We start from the raw sequence: 15,319 nt of genomic DNA, 5'->3' as shown, positions 1-15,319 counted from the left end.
CCATGAGATCATAACCTGAGTCGAAGTCGAACGCTCAACCGACTCAGGCGCCCCGGATGACAGACTTGAAAACACTCTTGAGTGGCAGGAAATAGGCAAGCGTATTCTGTGAGCTAGAAAGGATCACAGCTGCCACTTGGACCCCACTGCCCAGGAGTAAAGCCAACGGTGCCTCTATTTCGGCCTGAGTGCTTATCTTTCTGCATCACTGTGGACGGATGGCACATGCCCACATGGATTCTTGAGTGGCTGCTAGGACCTAAAGAATAAAGCTCATTCCCCTAGGAGAACAGAACCCCAAGTCCTTAACGTCCCGGCTTCAAATGGAAGCTTCTGGACTCCTCCGCAACACTGCATCCAAACTTGGCTATTCCCCATAAGCCCCTCTGCGCATCACCTCCCTTGCACTGGACCGTGCCCCCACCATCTCGGTTGACTACAGCCTGCCCACAGCTCCTTCCTCGAGGACGCTGCTTAGAAGCACCTGAGAAAGCATTTGTCATGAGTCCTAGAAGAACTTCATTCTTACCACGCTCACTGGGTTCTGGCATGGGTTACACCTCAGAAGTCATCCCTCGCTTGTGAAACCCTTGATGGTAATGACAATATTCCAAACTGTTTTCAATCACCCACTATACGAAACTCATTGTAGACAATTTCATAAATATTTCTACCATTAAAAACACAGTCTGAAAATCTTCATCTGGTGGGGGAACTGCGTGTGAGAACATCTGATTTCTGTAAACAAAGTTAAAACTCTGCCCCTGACCTTTCATTAACAACAACAACAAAGAAAAATCAACCAATCACTCAAATAGCCTCAGAACTGTAGAGTGTTGCTTAACTTTTTTGTGACTCAGAATCCCCTGGAGGGACTGCAAAACACTGATTGCTGGGCCCCATCTCCAGAAACTCAGATCCCTCCAGGTCTCAGGTCTCAGGGTGAGGCCCAAGAATTTGCATTTCAAACAGGTTCTCCGGTGATGCTGTAAGCTTCCGGTCAGGGAAGGGGCTTTGAGCAGGCACTGGGTAGCTTCTACAGCATGGGAACCACAAGGACTAATCAATGAATCACTACTGAGACCATTAGAGATGTGTCCTATCCTCCTCTGCCTTAAAAACAGCACCCTCCCAGCCCCCTTTTCATTTTTGTCTTCAGATGGCTCACAATTTGATGTAGATTTTAAGCATCCTGTAATTCATCAACTAATTCTCTCCTGGCTACACATTCCAAGTAATTAAAGTTCAGTAATAACTTATTCTTTCTGCTCCAGCACCTGCATTTCATTTGTTTATTTTCCCAGAGTCATAAATCTGAAAGGCTGTCAAAGTGCCACAATATTAGTGCAATAATCAAAGTTAATTAGTCCTTCTCAATAAACAACAACAAAGCCATTACAAAGATGCATTGAAGCTTCTACCAGCTACCCAGTTTACAGATCACATTGTGGCTGGAACAATTAGACTCTGAGAACTGCCGGGTAAATGAGCGCAGTGTTCGGCAGTCATTTAAAAGGAGACTGTGCGCTTCATTCACACTGATTCATTAACTCCAGGGAAGGCAAAGCGGGTCTGGGCTCTGCATCTGCCGCCTGCAGAAGGATGCGGCGACAGACGGAGATCCCCCCAGCTGCCAAGCCCTGCCATGCGCATCCCAGACCCCAATAATAAAAGGAGACAGAGGTTGCAGAGCGAGGAGAGGGGCCAGCCTGACCGCCAACTTTTAGTAACAATAACTTTTGGTTTATTATTTAGGGAATTTGAGAGATGCAGGTGTTAGGCGGATTCTGATGAGAAGGCAGCCCAGGGAAACTCGGAGGGCAGGACCGGGGCCGGTGGGTAGGAGACGCTCGGAGAAAGACGCTGCCTTCAATTTAAGAGAGACCTTTGTCATTCGGAGGTGCTGCCTGGCAGGGAGGAGCTTCCCCGTCAAGCAGGAGAGCAGGAGCCAAGGCCTGGAGATCTCTGCTCAGGATGTTGTGTGAGTGGTGTGCACATGGGAAAGAGGTCAAACAAGGTGACCTGGACAGCTGACGAAACCCTAAGAACTTAAGGTTCCTTGCATTTGGAAGCAATCGCTGGGCGAGTGCTCATGTCTTGCACTGAACTCACTGTCCTGTTCCTCTCCAGAGATCCTTCTCCCCTTGAGGCATGACCCCCATGCGCGTTACCCACCGCTATGTAACACGTATCCCCAAAGCGTGGTGGCTTCAACAGGTAAGAATTCGTTACCGCACCAAGTTTCTATGGGGTCAGGAATCTTGAGTGGTTCTGAGTCAAGGTCTTTCGTGAGGTTGCCGTCAATCTGTCGGCCAAAGTCACCTGCAGGCTTGAAGAGGCTGGAGGGGTCCAAGGGGGCTCACTCTCGAGGCTCCTGGCCGAAGACCTCAGTTCCTTGTCACGTGGGGCTCTCCACAGGGATACCTGAGCATCTTCACAACACAGCAGCTGGCTTCCCCCAGAGGGAGTGATCCAAGACAGCAGGCAAGGAGGAGGCCGCACACCTTTTACGACCCTTCCTGGGAGTCCTACTCCCATCATTTCTGCCACATGCTATTCATTAAGGGTATCACTAAGTATAGCCCGCGTTCAAGGGGAGGACAATTGGGTTCCACCTCCTAAGAAGAGTATCAAAGAACCTGTGGGCAGATTTTAAAAACACCACGAATACCTCTGAGGCCTCCTTCTAGTAATGTCTGCATCCCCTAGTTGACTCAGTGGAGGGACTAGTTCCACAGGAGCCCCCTAGGAGCACCAAGTGGATTTTTCTCCACTCTTCTCCCTCAGCAACCCCAGGCTCTGCAAAAGGCAGGCCAACTCCACACCATCAGCACCGGGGACAAGGACAGTCACCTCTCTGCTCCCTGGGAGGGAAGGAAGCGCCTGCTCCTTACCTTAGCTATGAAAGGACACACTGATGGGAAGATGAAGGCAGGTTTGGCTGTGTCCTCGTACTCTGATCATTTATTTAAAAAAAAAAAAAAGGGGGGGGTAGAAAGGAAATACATTTTCCAACAAGATTTCTGGGACTATTTGTCTAATTTAGGGAAATGCTGAGCAAATCAGCCTGTCCAGCAGGTACCGTTTCCTGAGTTTTTACTAGGAGCCACATTCTGTACAAGAGAGGATATGTCTTCTGACACCCAATTTCCAACACGGAGCAGGGGAAAGGGTCCCCACACCAACCAACAATTCCCCTATAGCAGCAGGGTGTCCAAGAATTCGCCTCAGTTCTGACACCATCTACCTGGAGATCTCATCAGATCCTACAGGTTATGGGTTCAGTGGGACAAGACTGGCTCCGGCCCAGGCGGTCACCTATGCTTCTGACCAACAGGCTACAGACTGGCAGTTCCCACAACCCTCTCCTTGGACTTGAGACTCCAGTCACCAAGTCTAGCTGTTACCTGTACTTCAGACAGACCAGCTATAATCAGAGGTTCCCAAACCCCCACTCTGGGCTTGACTGATTTGCTACAGTGAGTGGCTCATGGAACTCAGAACATTTTACTCACTAGACCACCGGTTTCTTATTAAATGATGTAACTCAGGGCAGTCCGATGGAAAAGACAGACAGGGCAAGATATGTGAGAAAGGGCACAAGCTTCCTTGCCCTCTCCAGGGGCACCACTCTCCAGGATCTCTGTGTGTTAACCAACCCAGAAGCTTTCTGAACCCTCTCCTTTTTGGGTTTTTACAGAGGCCTCATTACAATCAGGCATGACTGATTAAGTCACTGCTCACTGAGGACTGAACTTGGTCTCCAGCCCCTCTCCCCATCCCAGGGGTCCAGGGGTGGGACTCGAAGTTCCAACCTCTCATCACACAGCTGGCTTCACTGGAAACAGGCCCCCATCTTTGGGTGGGGCCCAAAACTCACCTCCTTAACAAAAGACATCTCTATATAGGGCTCTCCTCACTTGGGAAGGTCCAAGGCTCTTAGGAGCTCCTCCAGAAACAGGCAGGAAGACCAAATACATGTTTCTTGTCATACATCACAAGATCACAATATGTGTTACTTCACTTCATCCTTACCATGACCAAGAGCTATCAAGGACGTAACCAAATTTGCCCAGGGATACCCAGTGAGCATGTGCTCGAAACTGGATACACTCCCTAGCCTGTGTAGACTCCAAAGGTGGGGTTCCCTCTACTCCACTGGGCTGCCTCCCTATAAATTAAATATTAGTCTATTTTAAATACACAGTTAAAGTAAACCCTGATTTATTACAGTGGGTGCTGCTCCATTCAGAGACTGGCTGCCTTGTCTATACTGTATCTCCATATTTGTCCTTGTGTAGGAGGTTTTATTCTTTCTCGTCTCTGTTTAATCTAACACCTGCAATGTCTGAGACTCTCTGTAAATGGCCCATAATAAATATGAAAAACAGTCTCAAGCATATTTTTTTCCTCTTAAGTAATGAACAGAGTCTAAATGCCTAGTGGCCAGAAGGAGGCCTTTGAACCAGTGGCTGAACACCATCTCAAGATGAAATCTGTCTCTTCAAACTATGTCAAAATTGCTTAATAAGAACTCAGGGGACCCCATATTAATGAAAGGATACATCTGCTTTGGGTTTCACATGATTGGGAGTGATGGTTTGGATCTAGCCATTTATGCTCGACTTTCACTCTTTAAAACTCCACGGTTAATCACAGCCCTCGTTATACAAAGGTTACAATGGATATAAAGTTTGAAAGATTCGGTTCAAGACTGAGAGCAGTGACCAGGGGAAAAAAAGAACGCAAAACAAAGACACACAGACAGCGATCAAAGAACAATGAATGACACCCAAGACGATGTCAATGCAAAATTTTCGGAATGAGAAATGAAACAAAAAACTTGGAGGATAGGACCAAGCCCAAGTTTGGAGCATTGTGGAGATACAGACAACTCGGAATATTTTAGCAAACAATTATGTCGATGAGGGAGAGGCATAATTTATTGCCTGACACAGAATCTTTCCTGAGCCCGTGACAAGAAAAGTCAAAGACGCAACTCAAATAGAAGAGTAAATCCCCTGTATGCCACTTGAAGTTAAGTCTGGGAAGGAGACAGAAGGAATGAGCTTCCTTTGGGGACATGAGGTACACCAGCTACGTCAGATTACCACAAGGCACCCAGAAGTTCTCTTTCCTGGGGTATCAGTACCCTTATTATCATGAACAGAAAAATGCTCACATAGAAACGCCCAAACCTCTATGAATACAATCTTTGGCTAAGTCTTTACAGAGGCCAGTCTTTTGATATAACACACACCAGGAACTTGGGATTAGGTGGCAAGATGGCTTTGGAGTCAGGCAAATATGGTTTCATACCCAGGTTCCACCCTGTAGCTCCCAGCTGGGTGAGCTCAGGCAGGCCTTTTCACTCCCTCTACCCTCCAATGCCAAATCTGCAAAGTGGGTTTAACACATAACATGGATATTTCATTGCTAAATGTTAAGCATCATGCCTTGTAGAGAAATACATATGAATACCTAACCCCATCTGCAGGGGATGATCACACCATGACATTTGGAAAATGGAAGTGTCCTAAGGGAGAACTCTAGAACTTTATCTTCACCTGTGTGTGCGCACGCGCTTATTGATTTAAGCAAGTGGTTTATATGGTTCTTGCTGGTTCGCAGACTTGTTTATACCATACTTTATTTATTGAAAATCCAATACTAACACATAAAAACAATTTTTTAAAGCTAAGAAATGAGGAACCAATCCAGCAGCTGATTTCAGATGAATTTTTCCCAATAATCCACAACTGTTAATAATATTAATAGTTTTTATATTTTTGGTTTAGCTAAAGATCATTCAAAACGACGGGGATGAGCCCTACTGTGATGTGTTGAATGACAACCATCTTTCCCGAGCCAAGTCACCAGCTCAGACGGGCATCGAGCTTGTAAATTACCCACCCCAAAGGCTGCTCACTCCCCTGCCACATAAAAGAAGGCATCCCACCACACCTAAGGCCTTTGATCTGGAAAGTCAAGTTAAAGGATGTCAGCTTTTATTACCAAAGGGCAAATTCCAACAAATGCCACAGCTCCACCAGATCATAAAGGACATCTGAGGGAGCCTAACAGTAGCTCAATTCCTCCAGGGCTCTTAAGAGGGCATGCAATTCAGCACTAGGCATCCCACCCCATCGCTCTCAGTATCATGTCATGAAAACATAGGGGGCTCGTGTCTCCGAAAAGCACAGCAAAGTCAAGTGTCGAACCCATGTGCCGAATACATTGGTTGGCATCAAGTCCTCTATATCTGAAAACACAACTAAAATCATGATTTCTGATGCTTATCAATGAGGCTGCACCATGACATAATACCGGCAGCTTTCCACATGCCTGCCCTCCAACGAGATAAATAGCCCCCGTATCAAATCTATTGAAAACTGGAATAATGATGACACTTCAGTCTCGCCAGCATCAGACTGTGTGGTTACAACCAACCAGGCATGCGCTCTCCCTGACACATGCATATCCCATTACCTCTGACTAATAAATCTTTTCTTTTTACCCCTCATCTCCCTGCTTTCTCAACAACCATTTTGGTATAAGCCATCGCTCGCTGTTCCTGATGACTGATCCCTTAATCATCTTTCCTAAATATATGCAAAGTGTATTTCTTTGTAAATACAAAAGAAAAAGCAATCTCATAAATAATTAAGATGGCTTTTCAAATGACAGTTGAGTGCTAATATGAGCTTCACTGGAAAATACTAATCAACAAACTAAATACACATCTAATAAAATGTAGGAGTCCAGACACAGGAAGACCGAGAAAGAATTCATTGCAACCCCATTTGAATCATGCTGATAAACATCCTCCCTAAAGCAACTCTTGAAGCCACTTGGAGAGGTTAAGAAGAGTAAGCATCACTCGTACCTTCATGTATAAATAAGAAATTATTATTATAGTTATTAATAGCAGATAAAATTTAATTGAATACTCAATCTACCCTCAGCAATGCGTTAAAGACTATACATGCATACGGTCAATGCATTTAATAGAGCCGCTTATGTCTCCTGGCATAAATATTGTTGTCTGAATTATTGTATTGTTATAGATGAAGAAACCGTAGTTGAAGAACTTAAGGAATTCACTCAAGGTCATAGGATGTATTTGCTTCTATGCTTCGCCATTAGAACACAGCATATTTTACAGCAGTGGTCATCAGCTGGAGATGACGTTCCCCACCAAGGGACATCTGCCCAGGAGGCACCCTGAGACCCACCCAGCCTGCCTTCTCTAGACCTCTCGGGAATCTTGGCTAACACACCCAGGAGAAAATGAGAGCAGCTGAGCTGGATCCCGGCTGCCTTCTCCTGGCCAAGAGCACACCGTCCTAACCATTCCCAGGAAGACCTGAGGTTTAAGCCAAATGAAAACACAAGTCAGAAAAGCATGGACTTGAAGTCTTCCTTGGGGACCAGAGCTTCTCACCAAACTAAACATGGCTGAGTCACTCCTCCCTTAGGACAGGGGAACAGGTCCAAGCCACAGTCTGAGGATTCGCAAGTGGGTCGCATAAGAATGCCAGCGGAGGACCGTCAGCCCCTCTTCCCGGACCAGGCTACTTCTGGCCAACTCTTCGGTTATCTCAGTCTCCAGTAGACGTTAGAACTTCAGCACATTCACTGGGCCCCACATTTCGCCAATGGGCAGCCCCCATATGTGAACTCTCTTACATAATAAGCAGATAAGCTAAGGGCCTGGCATTCACGAGGCGGGCTTGCTTCCCCTGCCCTTTCAATCCCCCTAGCAGCCCCAGCCACGGCCCCACCGCTCTTCCTCCTGCACACAACTGATGTGTGTGTAGACAGGAGGGGGACCTCAGTCCCAGCTGCTTCGGTGCTATTCAATCTCCTTCTTCCCCAGAACCAAAAGCCTCAGTTCCCAAGTTATAAGAATCTAAAAATTCAGGAATGGTAATAAGGTGAGAGAGGAGGAAGGAAGTAGGAGCCCCCCGGTAGGCCTTTCAAGAGCTCTACCCTGGGTTGCCGGAGTCTGGTTGCGGTTGTTTCTAAAGTACATTTTGATACCTCATCAACTACTGCTCATTGCATACAATCCCCCTTGGAGGTCCTCGGATCTCAGGGTGGAGAATGGGACAGGCCACATCTCCACACACAGAGCAACAAACCATCCTTGGAGAAGTACTTACTGAGTAAAGGAAATCCTAAACCACACAGCAGAGCGGGGATTCAGACACACCTATCATGTCCCAAATGTAGAGAACTTGCATGGAATCCTACCATAGAGACAGTGCTGCTAACTAAAAGAGAATCCACGCCATCCTGAAAACAGGAGAGTAAACTACCTAATCAGCCAGCCCATTCCGTGGGCTCCTTGGAATACCCAGGAAAAAAAAAAAAAAACAGGTGCTTGTCTTAGAGGGGACACTAGTCTGTAATCCACTTAAGGATGTGAATGGGGTAGATCACATCCTCATACGGAGGGCAACTTAACAACATAGGCATGAACCCCAGATCCAGAGATAATTCACTGAAATATGACTGGGGACTGATGGGCCTCCCTACCCTCCCTCCTTTTTAAATTATGCTGAATGGATTGGCCTTTTAAGAGGGTAGTTTACTTCTATATTGTCCATGTTATCCGATTTTAATTGTTTTCAATTCGTATTACTAACTTTCGAGCATCCCAAACATCTCAGCAGGAGGGCGTTTTCCCGTGAATTAATTATTAGCAGTCTTAATTGCGTATAGGCTCTTAATAGAATTCCATATGGAATGTGTTTTCATTTAAGTTATGTTTTACTAAATAGCTAGATCCCCCCCCCCCCAAAAGTGTTTTTGAGAACTCTATAAAGGATGTCTTGAATGAAAAGGGATTGCTGAGGACAGTAAGATACCTAAGTATTGCTTCCTCTGAGACACAGGGTTAATCCTGAAATTAATCCCTCAACCAGCATCTAGCAATTCTGAAAGCAAAGCCTGAAAGGTAATGAACATGCATGACGCCAATATTGGGAGAAAAGCCACGCCGTGAGGTGGACGGACTTTGGGACTGGAGGCCGAGTGTGCCAACAGTGCCAGGAGCCTGCCTCTGTGCTCGTCAGCCACGTGACTCTGGGAGGACCCCTTCACCCCTGAGCCCTCCACCGCCTCTTCTAGAAAATGGAGAAGACCAGGCTTTTGTATCTCCTGAACAGGGATATGAAGTGCCTTGCCCAGGACCCAGCACATGACAGGGACTCAATAAAGAGCGGCTGTCAGGTGCCCCAGGGTGAGCAGGAGAATAATGTTCCGCTGGCTTGGAGGCAGACACGCGTGTTCTGGAACACAGCAGTTCTAGAATGTGCCGTGAAGGCAGGAATAGAAAGACCAGGCAGGGAAGAACAAGTTGGGGAAGGAGGCGTGAACTCCATCTTCAGAGCCAAGCTGAGAAGGCCCGCGGAGCCCTGGCACATGCGAGCCAGCGCTGAGCCAAACGGCCCACAGACTTCTGAGCGAGCTTTTGCTGCAACAAAAAACTTTGGATCGTTTCGAGAACCTCCCGTGAGGCACCAATATGCTACAGTACCTTCCCGGCTCTGCTACTGATAGGATTCATCGCGGATAAAGTATGAACACGCTCAAGCTGGCTAGCAGCTGGAAAAACTGGAGTCAATCAAATTGACCTTGAGAAACACAAGGAGGTGGCATTTAAGGATGTGCCAGGTTAAATCCCAGCGCAGAGATGAGGTAAGGCAGGGCCTGAAGGAAACCAAACCAGCATGTACGGAGGGTGGGGTAGTGAGGGGAGCTCCAGGTGGATCTCGAAGGCAGGCACCATGGTAATAACGCAATGACAGAAAATGGCCTTTGGTGCTAAATCTGAGCTCCCATAATCATCATCTAAGGGGAAATGAGGAAAGAGTGTAACGATATTCGCAGGGAATAAGCCAACAGATGAGACAGGACACAGAGATCAGTGTACAACCTACAAAATCTGATTTAAATGTTTGGACCACCATGTGAGTAAGATTTGTTTTGTTCCCATTTCCTTTACTCACATGCCTGACAGTGAATACTTTTGGGTAACTCTTCCTCTGGGAGCACTGTTTGCCCGTGGACATCAAGTTACTAACATCGTAGCATGAAAGTGTACAAGGATACGTTCTGTCCTCTGAAACCTACGCCCAAAACCCAATTTTGGCTTAAAATGCAAGAAAGAGAAACAAAATGGTGGGTCTTTAAGCTCATACCATTCAACCTTCTTTGTCAGAAGGAGAGAGGAGGAAACCGAGGCACTAAATGGATTAAGAGGCTTGCGAAGGCCCCACTTAACTAAGGCTAAATAGGGCAGATCCAGGGTTTTCTGCCTCTCTCCATAAAACAATGGTTATAATGAGTTAAATACAAAATGTATCTGTTCTCACATATGAGGAATAAAGATAATCTTTGAAATGCATAAACATTTGTGTTTTAGCATTACCTTCTAAGACAAGTTTACGTATTAGTAACATCGTACAATATGGTTCTTGCAGTATTACGAGGGCCACTGAATTTAGTTTTTTGCTAGTTTAGGAATAACATCAAATGGGCAAAACTGTGCAAGTTTGACACTGCCTGTTGCTAAATACTCTTCCAGCAGCGAGACAAACTGGTATCATACCACCCAATGCCAGCTGAGAAGCTGCTACCAAAATTTTAAGTACAAATGCCCTTTGAATCAATGAGTCCGCCGCTAAGATTCTGCCCTATGTAACTTTCTGGATGGAACACTGGATGAAAACGCAAGCGACTGAACTTTAAGACAGTGTCACTTAGCACAGCGAAACAAGGCAAACAACACAAGGTCCAAGAAAAGGGAAAGTGCTCAGTTAAATTACAGTATAAGCACACGAAGGAGATTACACAACAGTTCAAAACATGAGGTGGATCTATACGCACTGACAAGGAAAGATCTTACGGGATTCACTGAAATACTCCAAGTACACAACAGTACGTGTATGTTTACCAGTATATACAAACTTTTGTGAAAGAATATACAAGAAATGGTTCATAGTATTTACCTTCCAAGAGAAGGCCTGGGAGGGACTTTGACTTTTTATTTCATACCTTGCCGGTCCTGTACGAACATTCAGACCATATGCACATGTTACCATTTTTTGCCTTCTACATCTCTAAAAGTGATTACTACATCACCTAATATAGGTTATTACTTAACTTTAGACTCACAGAGATGGTAAGACCCTCAGAAAAAAAAAAAATGGGCCCTGTTATTTCTGTCTTAATTTAACTCAAATGAATCCACAGAACTCAAGACAAGGGTTCATTTGAAATATACTGAATTTCAGGGGCGCCTGGGTGGCTCAGTCGGTTAAGCATCCAACTTCAGCTCAAGTCATCATCTTGCGGTTTGTGGGTTCAAGCCCCACGTCGGGCTCTGTGCAGACAGCTCGGAGCCTAGAGCCTGGAGCCTGTTTCGGATTCTGTGTCTCCCCCTCTCTCTGCCCCTCTCCTGCTCGTGCTCTCAAAAATAAACATTAAAAAAATTTTTAAATACATAAAAAGAGATTTACTGAATTGGAAATATTTCATTTGAAGTATACTGAAAAGGCAGAAATTAATCTTCCTTTTCTTTTTTTTTTAAAGTTTATTTATTTACTTTCGAGAGAGCATGAACCGGGGAGAGGCAGAGATAGAGAGAGACAGAGAATCCCAAGCAGACTCCACAAACCCAAAACATCAGACGTTCTCCTACAGGCACCATGGTGTGTTTCTTCGGACGGCAAGAAGTCTTCCACAGCGCCCAGGAAAGGAAGACGGCCTCGGCAAGGGCTGTCCGACCGCCCTCCCGCTCTGCTCCCAGCCACTCGAGGGTCTCCTCTTCCCAGGGCCGCCACACAGTCCATGCCCTCTGCCCAGTCTGACCTTCTCTGTCCGTCCCCCCCCCCACCCCCCCAGGTCTTTCCTGAGATGTCCGCTCAGTCACTTCCTTCTCGGGGTCTCTGAATGTCCCCGCGTCCAGGCGTTAGTCACCATTTCCAAGAACGACGTACGCTTCCTAGGACCTAGTACTGCCGTGTCAAGTTTTCACTGATGTTTACGTGTCTTTGGTTAAATCATACTTCCACCCTGGGCTGAAAGTTCTACAAAGACAGGGTTTCCTTAACAGAAGACCGCAGTACCTATGACAAGGTCCACGTCATAAATACACAAATACGAGACGAGCGAACGAACGAACACGGTCTACACTTCACACTGAAGCCCAGCGATCCTGTTACACAAGTGACCAACCTGGGCCACTCTCTGGCTCAGACCCGCTCGTGTCTTCTTCCTCGCTGACTCTGAGGTCCCAGTGACGCCCCGCAGCACCTCTGTCCCCCTCCTCCCCTGCCATTTGGCTCCAGCCGCACCAGCCTCCCTGCTGACCCTGAATCCTCCAGGCACGCTCCCATGCCTGGGCCTTTGCACATGCCGCTCCCGCTGCTTAGAAAACACACCCCCCGGCGCTGACGCAGCCTGCTGCCTTACTTCATCCGAGGGTCAGACGTCACAGCCTCAGAGGGTTCTCTGCGAACTGCCCAACCTCACATAGTCCACACTACACCTGTTCGTCCCTCGCCCTGCTTTACCGGGCTTCACAGTGTTTATGACAACTCGGCAGTGTGTTCGGTATTAAACGTAATGACCCCTAACAGTCTGTTTCTCCTACAGAAGGCAAGCCCAGGGGAGGACAGGGACTCTGTTCTGTTTGATATGCTGATTCCTTAGCCTCAAGAGTACTGCAGGCCTTCGGTCAATGTTTGTGCGCAACACCCACATCCACACAGAGAGAGAAGAGCAAAAAGTGAAAAACAGAGATAAGGTTAAAGCCCACTGCCCCCGCCCCCACCGCCTTCTAATCTTACAAACCGTAAGCATAACAAACTCTTAGCTGCATACACGGCGTTAACCACATTTTATTTTTCTTAATAAATGAGCTGAATGAGTAAACACTCTCAAACCTCTGACTAATAAAGAAGATGACATTGACAATGAACCATAAACAAACGTGTGGATAATAACAGGCTCGCTTGCCCTTTCATTCATAAAATAAACAAAGAGAATATGACTTTAAAAATAAAGAAAAACGTTATTCCAAGAGCAATAAACTTTATGCACTGTACTAAAATCTCCATGTGTTTATCCGGCGTGTCTATCTGACAATTAAAAAAAAAAAAAAAAAAAAAGTCAAGCGCTTGCTTACCCATTCTCCTAAAATGCGTGACACAGCTTCATTGGCCCTTGTCATATTCCTACAGGCGAGGATCACGTGTGCACCATGGAGGGCAAAAGACTTGGCAGTTTCAAACCCTATGGTTTAAAGGAAAGTCAACATTAGAAAACACAAATGCAAAACATTGACTCAGCTGAACGGCCTTTACTGAGCACCACACACATTACCCAAGTGGCTCTCAGCCAGAGGCCATCTGTCCCCTGGAAGACAGTTGCAAACACTGAGAGACATTTTCAGTGGTCACGACTGGGGATAAGGTGCTCTTGGCAACTCGTGGGTAAAGGCCAGAAGTGCTACAAAATACCCTACAAAGCACAGGACGGTCCCCATGACGGGAAATCATCTGGCCCAAAGCGTCAGCATGGTTGAGGTTGAGCCCCATCCCCAAGATGAAGGCCAAGCCATAGGAAGAGATCACAGCACAGTCTGCCATTTAATGACCATCTGAGAATGAGCAGATCCTGTGCTCAACACAAAGAATAAGGAATAAAGACTCAGACATGGTCACCGTCTTTGAAGAGTTCATGGTTTCTCTGCCGCTCCCCAAGGTTCGCTCCCTCTCTCTCAAAAATAAATTAATATTCAAAAAAATTTTTTCAAGTGACCACACCAAATGTTGGCAAAGACGTAGAACAACCAGGAGCCTGCACAGCACACACTGCTCTAAGGGCGAAATGGAGTGTCTTGTGAGCTGTGAGAAACACCACACGGCAAACCCCGCAACAGCGGATGAACCAATCCTACTGGAGGGGGCAGGAACTTAATTCAGCCAACGCCATGTCAAACGGCCACCGACTGCTGTTTCCAAGATACTGTGAAGATGTGTGAGAGATCCGCGTACCAGTGCCTCGCTGAGATGGCCGTGTGAAAGAGTCTAGCAAAATCCATCCATTCGTATCTCCCATAGATAGAATCTTCACGGAGGCCAGGCTATTTATATAAACTAGCTCTCAAGGGAAGCCAGCACAGCATAGTGGAAAACTCAAACTCAGGAGTTCGACACACTTACGTTGACCGCAGCTCTAGCTATTTATAAGCTGTGGGCTATGCCTTTAACCTATCAGAAACCCAGCTATCTCTCCTTAAAATGAGGAGTAAGTAGTCAACTTACACTAAGAGCCTAACATAAAAATAGTAGGTAGAAAATAAATGTGAATTCCCAGTTCTTTCCAAAATCCTCAGGTCCTGTGTCTCCTCTCTGACTTGCAGGACCTATCAAATATAACACAGTCATTACGACTGAAAACTTAACACTGTCTCCCAGATCTGCTCCCAACAGCAAACCCAGGAGCTGACTGGCTTTAACATCAACCAGAATTTAAAGAAATTCGCTATAAGACCCACCATTCCATTTGTCTGAATACTGGCTCCAGAGCACACGTGAACTTGACTGTAGAAACAACCTGAGCTATTTTTCAGGTTATGCCAAGTTCTGTATCCCAAGATATTCACTTAACGTTATCTAAGGAGAACCTCCTGTGTTTGAACCTGATGTTAACATACTGCCCAAAGGATTTCAAATCTGAAACATTTAACATCTAAATCTGCTTTCACCCTCTCTGGCGTATGTGGTGAAAGCTGCTTGAAACCTTATCTTCAAGCCATGAGGCCAGAAGACAACAATCTGGAATTTACCAATTTTGATCCGTGATGCCAACTTCACCACTTACCACCAGTGGCAAAGGATACCTAACGTCATGGGCGAAAGAGAAAGAAGTAAAGGACCAGGTTTTATAGCCCAGCTGTTCCGAGACGGGACGGGGGCGGGCCTAGGACAAAATCTTGCTAACCAATGTGCTACATCAATCGCACTAATGAAACACTGACAGCCATATGGAGGGAACATGAAGTGGCCAAAAATGACTTCACTTGCACTCCTAGGACTTTACACACCCAGAAGAGCTTGTTGAAAATGGCAGACTCTGTGTCCCCGTGAAACGTCCAGGTCAGAGCAATTACCATTAGTATTTTTTGTCACATTTTCAGCAGAGGGCATAGGAAGAAAAAAATGATGCGGAGGAAGAATGGGGGACACGACACTCAGCCATTGGTTAGCAACCGTAGTTTTAAAGGACTGAGAGAGCACTGATA

The 15,319-nt window shown here is 46.2% G+C and overlaps 1 protein-coding gene across 1 annotated transcript in view; it reads right to left on the bottom strand.

The window, feature by feature from the left end:
* WWOX (WW domain containing oxidoreductase) overlaps positions 1 to 15,319 on the bottom strand; it is a 977,838-nt gene that overhangs the window by 915,365 nt on the left and 47,154 nt on the right. Inside the window, exon 5 of the mRNA XM_060651901.3 lies at positions 13,199 to 13,305. Within this exon, the coding sequence (XP_060507884.1) occupies positions 13,199 to 13,305 (107 nt within the window). The remainder of the gene's footprint in view (positions 1 to 13,198; positions 13,306 to 15,319) is intronic.

Source organism: Panthera onca, chromosome E2, assembly GCF_046562875.1.
Source record: "Panthera onca isolate mPanOnc1 chromosome E2, mPanOnc1 haplotype 2, whole genome shotgun sequence".
NCBI lineage: Eukaryota > Metazoa > Chordata > Mammalia > Carnivora > Felidae > Panthera > Panthera onca.
This window is presented reverse-complemented; position numbering and strand designations above follow the sequence as displayed.